General features: G+C 42.4%; 1 protein-coding gene across 4 annotated transcripts in view; it reads right to left on the reverse strand.

The window, feature by feature from the left end:
- The window catches only part of MAGI2 (membrane associated guanylate kinase, WW and PDZ domain containing 2), a 1,353,147-nt gene that overhangs the window by 126,232 nt on the left and 1,204,610 nt on the right, over nt 1–22,305 (reverse strand). For all 4 annotated transcript variants that reach the window (XM_044245895.1, XM_044245894.1, XM_044245897.1 and 1 more), the window contains one exon: nt 657–842. In XM_044245895.1, the coding sequence (XP_044101830.1) occupies nt 657–842 (186 nt within the window). The remainder of the gene's footprint in view (nt 1–656; nt 843–22,305) is intronic.

The following is a 22,305-nucleotide window of genomic DNA, read 5'->3' on the forward strand; positions in this document are numbered from 1 at the left end:
TCTCCATGTGGGATGCTGCGACCCCCCTACCGGTGATCTCCAGGGACTGCGTTCTCCAACATCATTAATGAGTCAGCAGCTACAAACCGGTAATGAACTTGCTGTGTCTGGGACTTTATGGTGAATAGGCACTTAGATCCCTGTGGCCCTCAAAACTGTGAGTTGTGATGCTCACTACTCTTCGGGCCTCAGGGGGGCGTCCTTATACAGAGAAATTCAAAAGACTAAGTGGGGAATTTAAAATTCTTAGCAGACGCACCATTTTTCTAAATGAGCTCTCTTTATACCACAAAACTTCCTCCAGCTTTTCAGAATCAATCTGACTTTGAAGAATCCTCCGGAGCTTCACTGTGAACACAAATACTTTTTTTTCTTTTTCAGAGTTGTAACTCTATCATCTCTGTTGAATGGGTTCTGGCTTCATATCACCATAAAAAGAGTACTCCTGGGACCAGAGGGGCTGATTGAATAACCCAGGGTTTTGGGATTCACACTCCTTATCTATAACATCACACAGCTTGATCTGTGAATGAAACTGGTACGGAGAAAACAGGATCTGGGGTCCATGGGTGTGTGAATTTTTGCAAACGTGGCAGTGAGCATCAACTTTGGAGCCTCTGGCCCTGCACGGACGGCAGCCAGGCTCGGGCACTCACCCTCCTGAGGAATGATGCGGAGGGTGACGCTGAGACCCGCGTCCTTGATGAGCTTCACGATGTCTGCGTGAGGCATGTTGATGATGGACTGGCCGTTCACTGCCAAGATCCGGTCTCCCACTTTCAGTTTTGCACAACGATCTGCGGGACTCCCATCGATGATGCGTCCGATTTTATGGGGCACAGCTAGAACAATCCGCAACACAATCAGGCATCAGGGGTGTTCCCAACCCATGTTCTATCTTTGCGTCCCAGCCCCACAGGAAACAACGTGATGTCAGAAGTCTTCCTTCCATCGGTACGTTTGCCTCTGGAAATCATAATCATGCTTATTAAAGGCAGTTCTGTGCACACCCCTGAGATCAGCACTTCTAAATTCAGGTCCTGTGCAGCGAGGGGCCGATTCCAAACACAGGGACCCGGGGTTCTCACGCTTCCGAGCATCACAATTACTCGAGAATTAAAAATATAGCCTGTTGGGCCAGACCCCAACCTTGTCCATCAGAATGTCCAGGCAGCAGGTGAGAATCATGAATTTTTAGATAGATCCTCAAGACATTCCACTACATGCAAAACCTGGAGAACCACAGGCATAAATTGCTGTGAGCTCATACCATAGAGACCATAATCCACAGTTTCAGAAAGATACAATAAATGCTAAGAATTTAATTTTTACCCTTTTCCATTTTATTGACAGGAGAAAACAGGGAAGGAAAGATATCTATATTAATGTGGGATGTTGTGGATGAAGACGCTATGCTCAGTCTCCCATCAGTTACTAAGTTTCAGTTTCAAGGTTAATGCAATTTTCAAATCTTACCTCTTCTGATTTAATCGATTAAGTAGTGTTGGGATCTTGCTAATATCTGATGCATAATATATTTCATCAAAACTAAGATGTCATTACAACATGCTTTCGTTTTAGGGAAAGAGAAAAAGGGAGGGAGGAAGGGAGGAAACAAGGAAGGAAGGAAGGCAGGAGGGAAGGAAGAAAGAAAAATGCCATTATGACACACTTGTTTTAGGGAAAGAGAGAAAGAGAATGAGAGAGGGAGAGAAAGAGAGAAGAAGAAAGAAAGAAAGAAGAAAGAAAGAAGGGAGGGCAGGAGGGAAAGAAGGAGGAGGGACTCGACTCTTCTGATTAAACAAGGACACTCCGTGGACTGTAAGATGTTATATAATTTTTTTAGATATTAAAATAAGAAAATGTGCACAGTATTGATCAAAGAGGGCATATGTCTCTTTAAAACAATGAAAAGTTATTTTATTTATTTATTTATTTACTTACTTATGTAGGGACAGCCAGGTACAAGAGGATAAAGATTCTTTAGCAGGTTGACTTCTATCCGCTGTAAATGTGTGAGCGCCTATGAGGATACCTATTTCTGGAGTCAGATACGGATGGCACACAGAGTCCCTTTAACCGCTCCCCTGCCCCAAGGAGGTTACAATCTAGAATCCCATTCCTTTTCCTTTCTCCCTTGTAGACAGGGATTCCCAAGCCAGGAAATCACCTGTCAGTGTGACTCTGTGTTGTTGCTCTCCCTGTGGACGTCAGGTACCCATCTATCTGCGAAAAGTGGCAGAGACACTCAGGATTTGTTATGTTCTAGGAATGTCGTTCCCTGAACTCTCAATCTTACGTCCGTGGTACAGCATAAAGGCAGAACATCCGTTAATAACCACAGCAAGGAAGGACAATCAGTGAGTTAATGACCCAGGGCCTTGATCATATCTCCACTGTGAAAAGTTACAGACCGCATAAGAAAACACTGGCTGAGTCCGTGATCCTGAAGTCAATGCATCATGTTTGAAGCTCAAACACCTTTTTATTTACCACAGACACTGATGGCTCTAATTAAGAACATCTTACTTAAAGCATACTAAAGATCATCTTGGGCTCTCGGGACAAGGTACTTCTCAAGCAGAAATGTAATAAGAACACATTCATTTACTTATTTAAAAAAATAAGGTATTGTGGGGCATCTGGGTGGCTCAGTCATTAAGCGTTTGCCTTCGGCTCAGGCTCGAGGGTCCTTGGTTCAAGCCCCGCATCAGGCTCCCTGCTCATTCGGAGGTCTGCCTCTCCCTCTCCCACTCCCCCCACTTGTGTTCCCTCTCTCTCGCTGCCCCTCTCTCTGTCAAATAAAGAAATTAAATCTTAAAAAAAAAATAAGTTATTGCAAATTGCTTGGTCTTCTGCCATAACGAGAGTGAACAATTCGTTCCCGTTTTTGTCCCCTTCCAGTACGGTACTCCCCTGAACCATGAATACATGTCTCCCTGGTTTCCAACATAGCTATTGCTATCTCTCATGTGATCCTTGGAAAGTTACTGGACCTCCCTGATTCGTTTTTCAACAGGAAAATTGGGATAATAATACCACTGACTTCACAGGATGGCTTTGCAATTCAACTGAGTTGTCCCACGTAAAGTGACTAGGACAGTGCCTGGTGTAAGAACTGATCTGCAAGCTTTCACTTTTCCTTCATTCTTTTTATTACTATTATATTTTAATGGTTCTGATATCACTATTGATATTGATATTTAATGGTTCTGATATCACTATTGATATGTGCTTCTTGTAGGTAGCAGCTTGAATTCTTCCATGTGTGGTAAACCCATCCTATCACTAAAACTGAAGAAATGCTTCACTTATGACACAACAGTGTCTCCTAAGGATCACCACAGGAAAACAGCTTTATCTGGGAAGGAGAGGTGTGTTTGGGGGATTATCTACAGATGCCAGATGAGGGCAAGCGTCTTGTTTGTTTTTCTCTGGTTTTCCAAAAAAGATGTTGTGTGTCTCTGTAGGAAAACACCAGCTTATAAGTAAGAGTTTATTATTCAAAGGGAAATCAGTGTAATACAGATGTCCTCATTACCTGCTTTGAGCCTTACACACACACACACACACACACTCACACACACACACACAAATTATGACTACATTAAAATATATATCATTTTATCCTTAACAAATCATGGGAGATAGCCGATGGCATGCCTCCCACATGTTTAGAGTGGAAGAAACTGAGGTACAGACACCAGCAATTGGCCCAAGGTCACAGAGTCCAACCACGATTTAGAATCCCAGTCTGTCAGATTCCACAGGCTTTGCTCTCCACACCGTGTCTCTTGACATCGTGTGGTCTCTTCTCTCCATGCAAGCACTTGCTGCAAGAGCCCCCGGGACTTGTGTTTGGGGAGTGAAGCCTGCCTCGAAGCAGGGAATCCTCAACACTTCACCAGTGGCCCTCATTCAGGGGAGAGTGAGAGGTGGAAATTTGGCCTGAAGTTGGTTCTTTGTGGCTGCTGTCTTTTGACGGGCAGGGCACGAGGAGAAAGGGAGAGGAGCGGAGAGGCAGGAAGCAAGGGGGAGGAGAGGAGGGGCGGGGAAACTGGACAGTTCCTCAGATCCCTTTTACTTGGGACTTCACGTCATGGTGTCATTCCTTCATTTGAAGTCATTTCTTTGGGCATTAGAAATACATTTGAAATGAAATTTAAAAATACACTTTAAAACACATACAGCTGGTATTTGGATGATTTGCTATTTTGAATTATTCATGCCTCTAACTTCCCTCCATTACTGTGGATCATTTAGAATCTACTGGGCAAAAAACCCCAAATGTTTCAAAACATAGATTTCACACACACACACGCACGTGTGCGCATGCACACACACACATTTTATGAGCTCAATAGCAATAAAAACAAAAACAATAAGTTATCATTTGTTAGTTTCCAGGCACTGTGCTAAGCACTTATTTTAAATCTTATAGCAACAGTATGATGTAGCTATAAAGTAAAATAATCATGCTTATTTTTTTGTCAAGAAAACAAAGAAGTAACGAAGCCAGATTTCAAATCTATGCCTGTGGCTTCAAACTTTCAGGTTACTCTCTCCTTTTTTTGATCTATGCCAGGTTGGAAGCAACTTGAATTATGAGGACCGAAGGAATGGCTGGTAAGATTTAGCTTAGGAAAGCGTGCTGCTTGAGATTTTTGAGATGAAAGTTTCATTGCAACCAGATTTATTTGCTTATGATGATAACTCTCAGTTTCAAGGCCATTTTAACTTTACCATGGCAGGTAGAATAAAAACTAAACTAAAATAATAAAAACTAAAATGAAATAATGAAAACTGAAATCAGTCCTACGGTAGCCACTTAGAATGACTGAGTGGCTTACATAAAATTTGACTGAGTACACAATTTAAAAAGGTCTGCCCCTAATTGCAAGTATCTGACATAGTTTCGTTCAAATTGTTTTCTATTGGCATTTACTTTAATAAAAACAGTGCTTGAAACTCTTGGCAGCTGAAGACAGCTTCACTTTTCCCTTACCAGCATTTTCCCTACATGTGTAAGTACACTTATCGTTGATGTACAACAAATCATTGACAAAGGGTGTGCTCACAGAGGATTCTCTCTGAAAACAAGATGCAGTTCCATTTGCTCAGTTATAAGGTCTACAGAACTTATGACCCGAGTGCTTTCTGTGCATTGCTAATGGAATTACAGAGCATGGAAGAGGCCCTGACCTTGGTTTCTATTATTGGGATGAATGGTGCTTGTTAATTCTCTGGGAATTGATGACTAAGGTAACTGTCGGAGCACAGTCCATTTAGACAGCATGCCTTCCAGACATCATCTGTCAGGCGGCAAAATAAATCAAGCCTTTGAACCAGTCTTCTTGACAGTGTGCTAAGGATACACAGATATTTGGGAGAAGTTGCAATATGTCATGTGGCTTTGAACATACTGACATTTGGGAAGGAGACAATGTGCCACGACTTAAAAATTTCCCCTTTAACTGCAAATCACATAAAGTATGGAAAAAGAAACTCATCTTTTTTTTTTTTCTTTATTTCTTTGTGAGTAAAACACTATGGTACATGTATATTTTATATTATAAAATTTTATATTTTTGATTTTATATTTTCCTGTAGATGAACGGTTTGGCCCTACTCAACCACAGCACTGTTGTTTTAGGGCTGTTCAGAGACAGTCACTGGATTGGATGCTAAGTTTGTTCAAAAGGTCTGGAGTCTCTGGGTCTTTGGTCACAGTAGTAGAGGATACAGTGGTCCTCTCTTTTTGCAGCTGGCTTTTCTTCTGGGACTTTTGTATGGTTTATCCAGGCTCCTTCAACCATTAGCTAACCAGTGAATTCTTGAGTTTTACCTTGGGTTTATTCCCATAAAGAAGATGAGACTGTTGCCTGGATGACTTTTCTTGCTTCTGGATTTTTCCTGAAACTTTTGGTGATGGTTTCTTCTTGAAATTCTCAGCTGCATCTGAGGGAAGGGCCTCCCCACCTTCCCCCTCTCTCCATGTTTCTTTGTTGTTTTTTATGTATTATATTTCAGAGAAGGAAAACCCATGACTTAAATTTATATTTAATTACCTCCTTGTTCATCGATCCACAAAGTGGAATTGTAGACGGAGGTGGAGGAAAGCACTAGATACTGAAAGTGGATTCTGCATCAATCATGTCAAACTTACAAGCAAGAAGTTTCTGAAATGAGTCTGACGAAAGTAAATACTTCAAAGGCAATCAATAGCATAAACTCTTATTGGCTCACAATTCCATTAATTTGTGAAGGTTATACAACATGTCATTAGCTTAAAGAGGCAGGGAAGGTTAGTCTGGGTTTAAAATCTGTGACCTGATAGGAAAAGAAGTGTGTGTGCATGTGTGCGTGTGTGTATGTGTGTTCCATTGGAAGATTCCAGTTACTTTTCTTAAAATAATCTGTGACGATGACTTACTGACTAGTTTCAGAACTGTGGGTTGGGACAAGAGGATCAGTTACTCCATTGAATACACATTTCTGTAGGGCACCATCTTATTAACAGGTCCAGGCCTTGGTGCAGCATGGAAGAGAGAAACAAAACAACACATGGCATCTGGTCTCAAAAGCTCACAACCTAGTTGGGGAGATTCATATAAAAATACAACAAAAGTAGCAATTCCATGGTAAAGGTAACAGGCAACAAGAGTAGAGAAGAGGTATGGATTATTGAGTCCACGTGTGGACTCAGAGTGGTAAGGAAAAAGGAGGGTCATTCTAGGGAACAGGACACATAGTGTCCAAGACTAAATGGCAGCTCTCTTAGTGAAAAACTCATGGTGGCACACAGGGACCCATCATATCCATGGAAGAAGAAGAGAGGAAATGTTTGAACGTGGGATCCCTCCTGCCTTCACAATTCTTGTTTCCCTCCCTGAGATCCCTGATATGATGCCTTTAGCCAGCTCCTCTACATGGACCCTGGACACACAGAAACAGAAGAGCATAGAGCAAGGGTTCCTGTCACTTTAACCTGTGGTGCAGAATCCTGTTCTCCTGACTTCAGAAACCTGAGCTGAGTATTAATTCCTTATTTTCCATGTCTCCTTCTTAGAAATCTTGGATAAGCGTGTTCTCTTGTGACTCATCCATTCAGTTAGATGTTGTCCCTTCCTGGAATGTGACACAGTGTCCTTCAAAAGAGTGTTTCTTGGTCATCAAGAGGTGAAGATGTGGCAAAAACATGTATTTGATATTTTTAAAAAACTGGCAGTAAAATTAAGAAAAAGCTGACTTGTTTTCCCCCTAAAAGTCTGTGAAATTTGATTTCCAAAAATGAAAACGTCTTCCCTGACATTCATAGCCAACTGAGCTGCAAGACCCCAAAATTGAGCAGCTGGTGTTTAAAGTACTACATATTCCAAAAGTGCACTCCCCACCCCCGCCCCCGAACCATTAGTCATTCTCTTGTGGTTGAACAGTTCAGTTACCCTGTAGTTGGTAATAAGCAGATGGTCAGATGGGAGAATGGGAAGGGAAGCCCATCACTGGCAATTTGGAAGCCCAGCCAAACTCAGGTTTCCGAGGGCAGAAAGCACCATGTAGAAAGTAATAACTACATGGCTGGAAAGCAAGAAACACTTATCTTGCCCCTCTATGTTTTTATTTTGCACGAATTAAAAAAAAATCCCTTAGCTAAGTACTGAGAATGGATTGGTAATCTAAAGAAAATTGCATTGCTTTAGGAATTGTAATTAGCTGTAACCTGATGGGTCATATTGCTCTGGGCCCTGAAAATTACGTGGTTGATCTTATATAGATACAACCATAACTTATTCCCTCCTTATACCACTCTGTTGTTTTTGTGTCTTCGGTGGATGATGTAAATGAAAACATGTTATAGTCACCAAGGAAAATTATCACAAAGCTGGGTGGTAGGGAAGGAGAAAAATAATCCGTTTTTCTTGTGGCTTCATTTTTTTATCCCCATGCACATCACTAGTAGAGGTAGTCCAGATCATTTTTAAGTATATTGAAGATCCTTAATTTTGCACATACTGACTCAAGAATGCTAAATATGACCTTAATTCTGTTGTGGACATTATGTAATTAATCACTCTTTATTGAGTTCTTCTTTATCTGTCTTTAAACAGACTTTTATAAATTCCTATTTCAAGGAATTTATGTGTTTTTGATAAATGTCCTTCATAACCTGACAGTGTCTAGACATTAGAACGGCAGGAACCAAAGAAACTTCAGAATAGTCGTGATTCTCAAGTCTGTCATTGGCCAGGAGGGTAAGTGTGTGAGAGAATGAGGAGCTGAACAGACAGAATGGAAAAACAGTTCTACTTCTAGATACTTAAGCCTTTATCTTCTGTGGAGGTCTTCTCATTTCATGGTATATCCTACAGACTCAATTTTTACCTTGCTAATAGGTAGCTGGGACATTCTTTTTGGCCTATTTTGGTCTGAAAGTTACTGTCAAAAATTTGATCTCCTAAGTCAAATATCAACCCTATCAGCACTTTTTCGCAACCCCCCCCAAAAAACCTGATAAAGAAATACATTTCCGTTACTTAGTAAACATCAGGAACCCAGGATTCTCTAGTCAAGGAGTAGATGGAGAAAGTTCTATATTGTTCACCTTGAGTGATTTTCAAGAGTAAAATTGTATAGCTTTTAGCAAGTTTTGCTTACAAATAACCAAACAGCAACCTGATTCAGTAATAATAGAAAAAAGTTGAGAGAGTTACTAATATTAAAATATGATAAAAGGTCTCTTCCCTGCCAAGCAGGAAAAAACAAGTTGTTTTACTCCTTTATGAAAACAGTCACAATGTTGGCTGTTTTCTCAGAACTACCACATGGTGGTAATACAGCCCCCATCCCAAACAAGCAAATCTACCTTTAAAAGGGTTAGGTGCTAGCTTTATGACAAACTGAGTTCCGGAATAAGGAGGTTCCTTTTTATTTACAATTTAATTGCAGGAGCCTTATCCAATTATTACTAGAAAACACTGGATTAGTCTATAAAATGAGAAAATCATATAAAAATTTCAAAACTCACATCATGATGTAAAAGGGACAAAGTAAACTGTAAATAACTGTTTCCTAGTAGTTGGAAACCTCTTCTAATGACAGCAATTTAATTCAAGTAATTCATGCACAAATTAAAAGACAACCAAAATAAAATGTTTGTAAGCAAAAAACCTTAGTCTCCTGCCCCAATCCTCTAACGTCACTTCTAACGACCTAAAGGCAAACATTTAAAGTCTGTCGGCTCTTTCTTCTTCATATTTCTAAATTCTAGTCTCATAATATAGGCTACTTCTTAATTTGTCAGCTAGAGCCAAATCTATTGACTTCCTATCCTGATAGAGGCTCTGGCACTCTCACCCTGCAACCCACCTCCTCTCCTCATCCCAATATAGTTTTTTCTTTTTTTAAAGATTTTATAATTTTTTTTTTAGTTATTTGACAGAGAGAGAGAGATCACAAATAGGCAGAGAGGCAGGCAGAGATAGAGGGGGAAGCAGGCTCCCTGCTGAGCAGAGAGCCCGATGTGGGGCTCAGTCCCAGGATCCTGGGATCATGACCTGAGGCGAAGGCAGCAGCTTAACCCACTGAACCACCCAGGTGCCCCCCAATATAGTTTTATCACTAGTGTAGTTAAACCAGTTCTCACTGTTTGTAGTCTTACCATGTAACTATTGCTCACTGTAGTGTTTTGTGGTTCCATTTCTTTTCCTACACAATTTTCCTCCCTCCCACCCTGAGTCACATTTCTTTTTTTTTTTTTCTTCTTCCTATGTGGAACTTACATTCTTTTTTTTTAAAAATTTTTAATTTTTTATAAACATATATTTTTATCCCCAGGGGTACAGGTCTGTGAATCGCCAGGTTTACACACTTCACAGCACTCACCAAAGCACATACCCTCTCCCCAATGTCCATAACCCCACCCCTCTTCTCCCAACCCCCCTCCCCCCAGCAACCCACAGTTTGTTTTGTGAGATTAAGAGTCACTATGGTTTGTCTCCCTCCCAGTCCCATCTTGTTTCATTCTGAATCACATTTCTGATTGCATCCTTGCTCCCCCCATGTCTACAATATGCTGACTGTTTCCTAACTGTTTCCCCCAAAGCTGCTCAAGTCATAATGAGTTGAGGACGGGGTGGGGGAGCGACCTCCCTCCCTTGAGTAGGTCGGTTTCCTTCAAGTTCTGCTGCTCAGTGATATTCAAGGGATTCCTGTTGCCCTCCAATGTGGGATGTACGCTTCTGTAACCCCTGGGAACACTTTTTGGGTTCACTCTCTCATTTTGCTTGAGTACATCCTACAGTATCTTCCTTAGAAAATGAGAAAACATGCAGGGGAGAAAATAATTTGCCAGTATTTAATGTTTGAAAATGTCTTCATTTTTACCTTCTCTTTTGACTGAATTCTAACTAAATTCTAGATTATATGAAATTACAGATTTGAAAAAAATCAATTTTCCTCAGAATTACAGGTATTACTCCTCTGTTCTCTAGTATCCAGCATTGCTACTAAGAAGTCTGAATCCATTAGGATTTTTGTTTCCTGTATGTGATCTTTTTATTTCCCCTTTTCCTTTTGGAAATGTTAAAGGTTGTCTCTGTATTTTTTTGGGTTCTAAAGTTTCACAACGATGCATCGTGCTGTAGTTCACTCCAGTCCGGAGGCTTGTTCCTTTCAGTTTTGGTTTTGGGAACTTTCATTATAGTACTTATTATTATTATTTTTTTAAAGATTATATTTGTCTATCTACCTATCAGAGAAAATGAGAGAGCACGTACAAGCAATGAGTGGCAGGCAAAGGGAGAATCAGTCTCCTGGCCAAGCAAAGGAGCCTGACGTGGGGCTCAATCCCAGGACCCTGGGATCATGACCTGAGCTGAAGGCAGATACTTAACCAGTGAGCCACCCAGGCAGCCCTCATTATGCGTTTCTTTGATAACTTTCATTATGTTTCTCTGCTCTCTCTTTCTGAAACTCTTATTGGCTTGATATTGGTTTCCTGGGTTGATCTGTCATTTATCACTTCTCTCATACTTTATCTTTCTCTTTGTCCTACTCCTGTGTGACTTCCTTTACTCTTCTATCAATCCTTCTACTGAATTTTTCATTTCAGCTACGATATTTTCAATTTCTAAGAATTCTTTCTTGAATCATAGTATTCTTTTTTGTAGTATTCAATTTTATTACAAAATAAAAAATCATAAGGTTGTAATATCTTCTCATATCTATGTATATAAGCGAGATGGTTTTGAAGCTTTCTTTTGTGCCCTTGTTTATCTCCATTTCTTCTAGTATTCTTTCATCATTGTTTCTTCGCTTGGTTGTTTTCTACTTTAAAAATGAGCATTTCACATTTGGTGGTCATGGTTGTTGTGTTCCATTCTATCCTGAGCTTTTTAAGTTCTGAGTTGCTGAACTTCTAAAGAAATGAGAAGATCTGTGTGATCCATTTCTCTTTTTGGTTTCCTCTGTCCTGCAAAATGAGTTGCCACATTTTTGTCTTTATTTTTTTTTTTTAAGATTTTATTTATTTATTTGACAGAGAGAGAGAGATCACAAGTAGGCAGAGAGGCAGGCAGAGAGAGAGGGGGAAGCAGGCTCCCTGCTGAGCAGAGAGCCTGATGTGAGGCTCGATCCCAGGACCCTGGGACCATGACCTGAGCCGAAGGCAGGGGCTTAACCCACTGAGCCACCCAAGCGCCCCCACATTTTTGTCTTTAAAATATCTTCCTCACTTATGCTCATTGCTTTCTTCTTCATTTACTCCCATTTGTTTGGTGTCTGAGCAACAGGAGGGGATAAACATGTTCTCATTTTACCACCACTAATTAGAAACTGGAAATATCTTTCATAAATTTAAATCAGTGGTTGCAATCAGAATTTTAGTGTACCAGTTAGAGATTTGGAATCTATTTGGAAAATAAAAAATATCAATAATTTATGTACTCAAACTTTAAAAGTGCTATTGTCTTCGGTAGTCCTGACAGGTAAAAATATTAAAAAAACCCCAACTGTTTCTTTTTAAGAGTTGAGAAAATGTCATAAAATTACATTTCATCAATCCCAGGTATTGGGTTAAAAATGTTCAATAAAACCACACTTTTTTCCCCTTCTGTATCTTTTGACTGCCTTTTGAGACTTCACACCCATCAATGTACTTGGCTTTCAGTGATTTCTCAGCAGGCCCAGTAAAAATGGTTGATAGTTACAAGCAGGTGTTGCTGACAAGTCATGTTTCTCATTTTTACAGATGCAGTGTATTCTATCTCTGCCATCTCTTTTTTCCTTTTATAGCTTCTGAAATTGTGTTTTGTAAAAAGTCACTTGGCTATCTTCACACAGTTTCCCTGTTACAATAGGTAAATGTCAAAAGCAATCAGGTACAGTATCAGCTTTTCATTGTATTCCCCTAAGCCCTCTGGTAGATAATAACTTCTCGCAATATTTTCTTAATGTAAACGGAAACAGATACTAACCCAGGCAAATGATCCCTCCTGAGCCAGCTGTCCTTTTCAATATGTTATCCAGAAGATTACATGAATATTTATGGGGTCTTCAGTTTCCCACAGAAGCCAAAGTTCCATGAATGGGGTATATCATGTTTTAACTTGAAATAATGCAATTTTGCAGGACTGGATAAAACTAAATATGAAAGGACCCTTAAGTCTTGTGGTCAGGAATGAGGAGATCTTGATCACATATAAATTTCGAAAACAACTGTGTGACCTGTGAGTGGCCAAGTAAATCACGCCAGACTTTCCTTATTTGAAAAGGAGGTTATCTCTCACAATTTTTCTTTCGTAGCCTTCTCTTTCTTCTCCCAACACTGCACATTTTAACTTCATTTAGATTTCTGCTTACGTGCCTTTCTCTCACCCCTTGCATTTAAAGCTTAGTGACTCTATGTGTTTTCAGTTTTACTAAGGAGACATATGTCTCCATAATTAATTTCACCTGAGATCATCATCATAAAATGATTTTTATTACCCTAACATGAGAAATGAGTGAGAAACGAAAAACGAAAGGCGAAAGAGCCTGAAAATGTATTTTGTTGTCCACAGCGAAATACCAATTACACGCTAGAGGGAAGAGACCGGGAATGACAAAGCGCATCACGGAAGATGGAAGGAAGGCCCCCAAAATACATGTGGAAAGCCCTGCGACATCATTAGTCCTTAGGGAAGAAATGCAAATGGAAACCAAAATGAGACATCGCTACACACCTACTGGAATGGCTAAAATTCAAACCACAACGATGACGAGAAAGCCTGGAAAGAAGTCCTCACACGGGATGTAGACCATCTGGAACCCTCATATGGGGGGAATACAAAATGGTACCCCAGTTTGGAAACCAACTGAACCAGCAACCCTGCTCTGACATACTTACTCAAGTTAAAATTCTTTCCATGCTAAAACCTAAATGAAAGTTTCATAGCTGTTTTATTCACAATCACCCAAACAGTAAAGAATGTGAATGGCTTCAACGAGGGAATGGATGATGAGACCACGGTGCATCCGCAAAGCAGAGGACTCTCACCAGGGCGGACCCGTGAAGCAAAATGGATGAATATAAAGCGGAAGAAGCCAGACTGCAAAGGCCAGGTGCTGGGTGATTCCATTTTTATGGGAATAGGCAAAACTAGAACAGAAAACAAATCTGTGGTGGTTGGGGGTCAGGAGTGGATGGAGGGGCTGACTTCATTGTGGCAGTAGTTATAGAACTAAATGCATTTGTCAAGACTTACAGCTGATAGCCTAAAAGGGATGTCACTTATGATATATGATTAAACCTTAAAAGTGGGAGAAAGAGTGAAAAGCAGGGAGAGATCAAGAGAAGATTTGGGATGGAAATGAACAGAAGGAAGTAAAAAAGGAGTGTGTCAAGTAAGTAGGAGGCAGGAGGTAGGGAGGGGAGAGTGGGGTGTCTAGGAAGCCTTCAGAGGGGAAACCCTGCCTCGTCTTTGTTTTAATGATGAATTGGACTTCTCCAGGGGGGTGAGAATGGAGAGGGCACTGAAGTCACAGGCCATGTGACTTGATGTGTGCCTTAGCAGAGTCTGTACTGTGGGTGTGAGAGTGCAACAAGCACACACAGGGAGACGGGATCAAGGTAGGAGGAGACAAACAGTGGACGGCTTATTGGTTGTGCCAGGGGCTGGGAATTGATTTTCACAGCCACATGAGAAGCCACTAATGGATCAGGAAAGGTAAATGATTTTATCAGACTAGTTGTTGTAGACAGAGCGCCATGGTAACATGTGAAACGTGGCTAGGAGGGTGGTGAGAAGGCTGGAGGCAGGGAGGGCACCCAGAGGCCCCTACTGTGCTCCAGCGCAGGGCTGCAATGTTTGATTTGCTGTCCGACGTGTGGCCACATTTAAATTAATGGAAATGAAAGGCAATTAAAAATTTTACTCCTCGGGGCATCTGGGTGGCTCAGCCTCTGCCTTTGGCTCAGGTCATGGTCCCAGGGTCCTGGGATCGAGCCCCACATCAGGCTCTCTGCTCAGCAGGAAGCCTGCTTCCTCCTCTCTCTCTGCCTGCCTCTCTGCCTACTTGTGATCTCTCTCTGTCAAATAAATAAATAAAATCTTAAAATTTTTTTTTTATTCCTCAGCCACGGTAACCTTATTTTAAGTGCCCCAGAGCCACATGTGACTAGTGGCTGCAGTACTAGTGGGTAGGGCAGCATAGAACACCGCCATCATCGAAGGAAGTTCTCCTGCACTGTGCTGATCTAGAACCTCTACTAAGGCTAATGTAATGGCAGCCAAGATGGCCTGATGGATCTAAGTTTTATATCTGGAAAGAGTTTTTGGGTAAGAGCTTGCCTTAGTCTTGCAACAGTGGATATGCAGTCGTGTATAAATCTGGCTAGGTACCTGATCAGCTCAGGTACCTGGAGGCCTGCTTTAAATCTTGTGATCTGATACTCTGATTGGAATTGTGAGCTCCATCTGTCAGTCTTCTGTTGACCCCTTAGCACCAGGGAAGGTCAGTATCAGTGGCTAACGAGATGCTATAGACTAGATATTTGTATTTTCCCCAAATTTATCGGTTGAAACCTAATCCCCAAAGAGATGCTCTTTGGAGGTGGGACCTTGGGAGGTGATCAGGTAGAAGCAGAGTCCTCCCAAACAGTATCAGGGCCCTTATGAAAGGGATCCCAGAGAGTTCCCTGGCCCCCCTTCTGCCATGTGAGGTCACCGCAAGAAGATGCTTGATTATGAACCAGGAAGCTGGTCTTCACCAGATAGCAGATCTGCGGCACCTTGATATTGAACTTCTAGTCTCCAGAACTTGAGAAATAAATTTCTATTGTTCTGTTGTCTAGGCCACCAGACTGTGGTATTCTGTTATAAAACACTTGGCAACCAGGTTTTATTGTATTTTAATTTCACCAAGTACCTACAAGAATATGAGCTGTTTTTCATCTTGCTGTTCATCTAGCAATTCTATAACACATTCGAATGAAGATTTCTAAGTTGGACTATTCTTCTACCTCATGTTATCTCAACTGCTCTGTGTCAGAGAACCATAAGGGACCATCTTTTAAATGATGTGCTCTTCCTTATTTCCTAAAAGACCTCATGACAAATCCATACTTATACACTTTATGATGAACAGTCTCTGAACATAAGGTTTTGGTTCTACCCTCAAAAGCAGATGGGTTTCTTTGGTTGCTCAACATCTGGGCATATTTGTGGAGCAAACCCTATAGAAATAGGATCTGGGAGAGGTCAGCCTGGCAAATGAAAATGCAAGTAGCAGGCCCCACTGTTTAGTTAATTTTCTTTTTAACACTATACACCTTAGGAATGCCTAGTGATCATCACTCAGAAAAGACTGACTGATTAAGCTCTAGAAGTGTTTCCAAGAAAACATTTGGAAAGAAAACCAGCTTACAGAGCAAAATCATGGGTGGTCAAAATGAATAAATAAAAAGAGCTTCCACCAGGATTTGGTGCGACTGAAAATAGTTTGGGGACAGGTACCCCCTAAGTCCTTGGTGAAAGCTGGGGCTCAAAAAAGAAATACTATTCATCCCATTCTGAGTGGGAAAAATATCCATTTATAACACTCTATCCACATAACTGAAAAATGGTGATGACTAACAATCCTGTGTTCACTTAACAACATGCTTTGAAATTGATTGCATATGTGGAAATAGTTTTTCTTAAGGGGTTGACTGTTGGGAAAAAAAGAAGAAAAACAAGATTACAGAGAATTAATTTAAGGGGGCCTTGAATATGTTATTAAGAGAGTATGCTTCTACAGAAGTGACCTGTGGGCTTAGAATTCATTTGAACCCCGTGGGGAGTGATGGACATTTTGCACTGGTGGAGGGTGATCTCGTTCCTTAAGTCTGGGCTCTCTTTGTCGTTACCATCTCCCTGTACTAGTTAGTGAATAATAAGAAGGTGCAGGATGTAAGCCCTGAAGAAACAGCTCCTGATCACCCATTTGCCCCACTTTTAACACAACCAAGGAGCTGAAGGTAAGAAGACATTCACCCCATGCACCTTCTGCTGCTGCCTAGAGAGTCTCTGAACACAATAACAAAATCTCTCCTGAAAAATTACTCCGTGGTGGGGAAAACTTATGATTTATAAGCTCTAGTCAAATGATAAGAAAAATCGGTCTAGAATTTTAAAAAAATGCTCTGTGAGCACTCAGATTTTTTGATAGGTTACACTGCTCTTCTCTTTGAAAACAGAAAAGAATGATGGTGTTTCTCTGTGGACTTACTCTTACAATTAAATGATCTTTAAATCTGTTAGCACTAAGAGAGTGCCATCTTTACGATCATCTTTCCGTTTTAGTTAATAGATGGCTCGGTGTTCAGATATCAGTACTCAGAATTTGACGTAAAATCTTTTTGTGTTTGCTTGTCTGCTTCCTTGTAGGACCTCAGCAGCCAGCTTTTAGCTTGGGATCAAAACTAGTCATGCTCCGGATTGAGAGAATGGAATTTAATCAATAGGTCCTATTCATCTTGGTTTGAGCTGGGTCTGATCCTCTCAAGAAGCAATGTGATTGAGAAGTTGTTCAGTTGGAACTGGAATGGGTTGCTTTGTTAATGATGATTGTGAAACGAGTAGCTAATTTGAAGGAATGCTTTTTTCCAAGGAGCTTGGGATGCCATCCAAACCCTCCTGCTTAGGGACAATATAATTATCGCCGAGGTGGTGTTCACACAGATGGATGGCGATTCTAGGAACAGCCAGGGCCAGGATGAGGTAAATCAGAGAGCATGCTGAGGCCACAGCCTGGCCCTTCAGAGGACAAAGGCTTTGCAACCCAGAGGCTTGAGACTAGAGGGGCTGCCCAGAGACACAGAGATGGCTCCCGTGAGCCTGATTTCTTAGAGGGCTCTCGCATCTAAGACTTCACCAGGCTCTGAGCTGGCTGTTCAATCATTCACTCAGGCTGAGAACAACTGAGGAGAAATATGTATTCTGGGACATTGTTTCAGTTCTGCTTTCTTAGAGTGCAATTTCTCGTGCTGGGCAAGGACCAGCTTAGACGCAATTCCTCTGCTAAGGGTTCTTTTGCTGCTCTGCCCATTCTCAGAAATACTTCTTACTACCTTGGAGGGACAGGACAGCTATAGTTAGGCACAGGGAAAGTGAGAGAAGAGTACATTCTCCCTTTTACTTTCATGAGGACAGCGCTGGACCGTTATAGGAGGATCCAATCCAACCCCTCCAACATAAATTATGGGACAAATCCGTGAACCTCATGCTACCAGGAACTGTAAGAGAATCAAAGAAATGTCACCATTTCCTGCCCTTAAGGAGCTTATAATCTGTTTAGGGGAAGCAAACCACGAACACATGCAAAGCAAAAATGACAATAATAGAGTAACCACAGCATAATAACAGAAGGGAAGTCAAGAAGCAGTCAACAATTTAAGAGTTTACAGACAAAAATTCCATGTAAGAATTAGAGAAAACATTTCAGGGAGAAGGGGAAGAGGTCAGGCAGAGTCTTAGTAAGAGATTCAGAGTTTTTCGAGCTGCTTGTGAGAGATGCTTACTATCTGGGCAGTAGACTGCCTCATAGGGTTACAGTGAAAATTAAACACGATGCAAGAGTCTTAGCGTGGTGCCTGGGAGAGAGTTGGTAAAACGTATTATTGGAGAGGAGGAGCCATTCCAAGTGGTAGCCGGCAAAACACGGGCACTGGGACAAAGCAAAAGTTGTCTTTCAGGGGTGAAGTAACCAACCCAGCCTTAATGGACTGGAATTGCGAGAAGCCTTTGGTAAAAAGTGGCTGTTCCACGTTATCTAGGGTCTTGGATATAAGAGCAGTGTGTTTACACTTTACCCTGTAGGTATTTCTTTTTTTATTTTATTTTATTCATTTGACAGACAGAGATCACAAGTAGGCAGAGAGGCAGGCAGAGAGAGAGGAGGAAGCAGGCTCCCTGCTGAGAAGAAAGCCCATGCAGGGTTTAATCCCAGGACCCTGGGATCATGACCTGAGCCGAAAGCAGAGGCTTAACCCACTGCGCCAACCCAGGCGCCCTGTAGGTATTTCTTTTTTAAAAGATTTTATTTATTTATTTATTTGAGAGCGCGCGCGGGGGGGGGGGGGGGGGGGGGGGGAGGGAGAGGGAGAGGGAGAGTGTGTGTGCAAGAGCATGTGCACACGTGGGGGGAGGGGCAGGAGGGGGAAACAGACTACCCACTGGGTAGGGAGCCTGCAATCATGACCTGAGCTGAAGTCAGATGCTTAATGGACTGAACGCCCAGGCGCCCCTCCTCTGTAGATAGTCCTATCATGAGTGTGATGACCAAGGACTCGTTATAGGAAGACTGGACCGTCCATAGCAAGTGGCGTATTTGTTGATAGCTTTCACGTCATTAGCAAATATACCCCACTCCTACCCTAGCCCCAGGCTATCTCCTGCAGCGGGAAGTAAATCTCACTAGTAAGTGTGATGAGACTGAGTTGATCTAAAACATATGTATATTGGTACAGACTATGAACACAATCCTAACTTTTTTGTATATGTGGATTTTTTGCAAGATTACGAAGACATTTGCTTATCTGATGGCTCATGAGTTGTAATTAGAAGGCAGATACTTGAAGGAAAATTGGCATTTTATGACAATATGGTGTCCTGCACCTGCCCTGTACTTCTTCTGTTACAGAAGCACTCACAGTAACGGTGTGGGTGATGGATATACCTTTATGCCTCCTGAGTGAGCTACTCTCAGCAGAAAGCTCCAAGTGAAAGCACTGTGTCATGGAAGGACTCCAAAGCAGAGGTTCATTTAAGGATTAAGGGAATATAGTGTTACATGTTTCAAAACTGGTTAAGAACTCTGAAAGGAAACTTTGTTTTGCAAACCAACAAGAGATGAAGGAAAGAGACTCATTTTCTAATTCCCATGTCCAGTGGCATGGGTATGACTTAAGAACCTTTCCAGCAGTGACTTTTGGGGCTGGGAATATTGACTGGTCAAAGTTTACAATGATTTAGAGAAGATCAAGATCCCACCATCGGCACCAGGGGTACGAGTATCTGTGCTTTTCAGGCGATCAATGAACAAGCCTCAGCATGGAGGTCCGAAGAAAATCCCTTGTTACAACCTAAACCAATAAAATGTAAGATGAGGCGCTTACTGGTTACTGATAACTTAGAGACTTCATTTAGGGAAGGACTTTGTAACCCTAAAGCAATAAAGGAGTGCACCAGGACGCAGGTGTACCAAGACAGCCAACGCTGCTGGGGTGTGGGGGAGGACCCCTGGGGGGACCTTCCTTTTGTCTCCAGCAGTCTTATTCCTTCTATCTTAGTGTGTTACACCAAGGTTATCAGTTCACAAGTGTGCTGAGTAAATCGCCTTAAAGGGGAGCTGGTTTTGTGTCTTTAAAGTGCTTGCTTCAGATCGCTTCTTAACAGTGGGGCCGCCTTCGAAACATTATCAGAAATGAACGCTACACAGGCTTAAAATGATGGCTTGAGCCGATGAAAAATATGATCCAGGCCTCAGAGGTACCCCAGGCTTTGCACACACAGACAAAATGAACCTAATACTCATTTCCATGCTGATTCACGGCATCATATAATTTAGGGCTGGAAGTGGCTGCGAAGACCACCTTTCCTTATTCTTTAGATGAAGGAGCACAAGGGACGACCCCTGATGTGTTCGAGGGACACAGCTGGTGGTGGATGGATAAACTGGAGAGAAGCCCCTGCCTCTCGTCCAATGCACTTTGCATGGAACTAAATTGTCTTGTGTCAGGGCAACACTAAAGAAACCTCGGCTTTCTGTTTTAATTCGTATCTTCCCTAAAATCAGGTGGCTATTCAGTGGCTGCGTGGCCTAGGGGGTGGGTTTTTTGGGGGAAAAATCCTAAACTGCCTCACGGCTTGCCCACTTTTATTTTACTCTTTTTAGGAAACTATGCTTTAAAATATCATAAGAAGACCTGCTAGCGAAGCTTTTGGATTTCTAGAATAACCTCTAAACTCCAGAGCCCACGGACGTCATCAAAGACTTTGAGGACAGTCATCAGGGCATTTTACTGAAGGTAACTAACTTGTTCTAGAATGTTGGATTGTGGTGGGCCTGAGGGAAAGTTAACAATGACCAAGTCTGTACTCCAAGCCGTGTCCGAGGAAGCACACCCGTGGAATTGTAGCACCAGCACCAGCAGTGTGCTCACAAGAGATACTCAGATCTTTTTCTTTTTTTTTTTTTTTAATTTTGATGCCTCTGTAAGCCAAGAGCAGCTTGAAGGGTGTGCAGAGCCTTCTGATGTACAAAGGAAGGCCAATAGCCAGGGACCTGTGTGGGAAAGGGGCTCCTCCCTAGGATGGGGACTCTGGCCTGCTGAGGGGGGTTCCCTGAGGGCCCCAGCCCTCACCAGCCACTTAGGCTGCAACAGTGCCTGCCTATGACTTGGCACTTTGGGACAGGTAAGAGCACCCCCACACCTCTAGAATGATCACCGAATCCTCCCCCATCACCAGTCTCCAGCTGCTCCTCTCACCTCCTTTCTCATGCACCCCAATATCTGGTGCCTGCCTCACACTCACCCTCCTCCAGAAAGGCTCAGCCCCTGATTCTGCAGCTCCAGAGGCCCCACCCCCACAGAAAACAGAGTCCAGGCTGTTAAGACAACAGCAACAAAGGCAGGAAGGGCGGGAAAGATGGTGCCCCTGCTGTCCCTAACATGCCCTCCCTCGCAGCTTGTTATGGGCTTGCATTTCGGTTTGCAGACTCCCTGCACAAGCTGCCCGCCCTCTACCACTGCGGTCTCAGTGCCCACGTGTGTCTACCCCATAAATGCCAACATAAGCTTCCTGACAAATTACAGAAAACCAGGAGACTGAGGGGCACTTTTATTTCATCATTTGTGCCAAAGCCCTTCCTGGGAACCTGTGGTGGGAGAGTGGGTTTGAGGCAAGTGGGGGCCAAAGCAAGCACCTACGAGGTCAGGTTATAGTTCTGTGATAAAACCCGGATGTCAGCGCCAACCTATCAACCCCACTGTGTGTGGCCACCAGGACATCATCATAGAGCAAGCCTGTGCTCCACTCGGAGTCAGAACATTACCGAGTCTTCTCTCCCCTGTGTACACAGACCTCCATGACAAGAGAGTTCGTCAAAGGCAGGAAATGCCTTGAATATACTGAATTTCCACTTTTGAGAAGCTTGTAAGGTTGTTTCCAGTATTCTGTGTTTATCAATAATATGGCAATGGACTTGTTTGCATACAAACCTTTGTTAGTATCTTCTTAAGAATTTAAAATTCAATTGCCTATTACCGATTACTCTTAGCCTAAGCTCTGGTCTATAAGCCATTTTGTTACTCCTTGGATCTAATATTTTTAAAGATATTATTTATTTATTTGAGAGAGAGAGAGACAGAGACAGAGACAGAGGCAGAGAAAGAGTGAGGGAGGAGCAGAGGAAGGAGGACGAGCCGACTTCATGCTGAGCACAGAGCCTGACATGGGGCTCGATCCCAGGACCCTGAGATCATGACATGAGCTGCAATCAAGAGTCTGATGCTCAACCGACTGAGCCACCCAGGCGCCCCACCTTGGCTCCAATTTTAAGGTCTGGAAAAAAAAATACTTAATATTTTGGACAATGGGATAAAAACACTCAGGAAACGGGGCGCCTGGGTGGCTCAGTGGGTTAAGCCGCTGCCTTCGGCTCAGGTCATGATCCCAGGGTCCTGGGATCGAGCCCCGCATCGGGCTCTCTGCTCAGCTGGGAGCCTGCTTCCTCCTCTCTCTCTCTTTCTCTGCCTGCCTCTCCGCCTACTTGTGATCTCTGTCA

This window comes from Neovison vison, chromosome 4 (assembly GCF_020171115.1).
Source record: "Neovison vison isolate M4711 chromosome 4, ASM_NN_V1, whole genome shotgun sequence".
In the NCBI taxonomy this organism is placed as follows: domain Eukaryota; kingdom Metazoa; phylum Chordata; class Mammalia; order Carnivora; family Mustelidae; genus Neogale; species Neogale vison.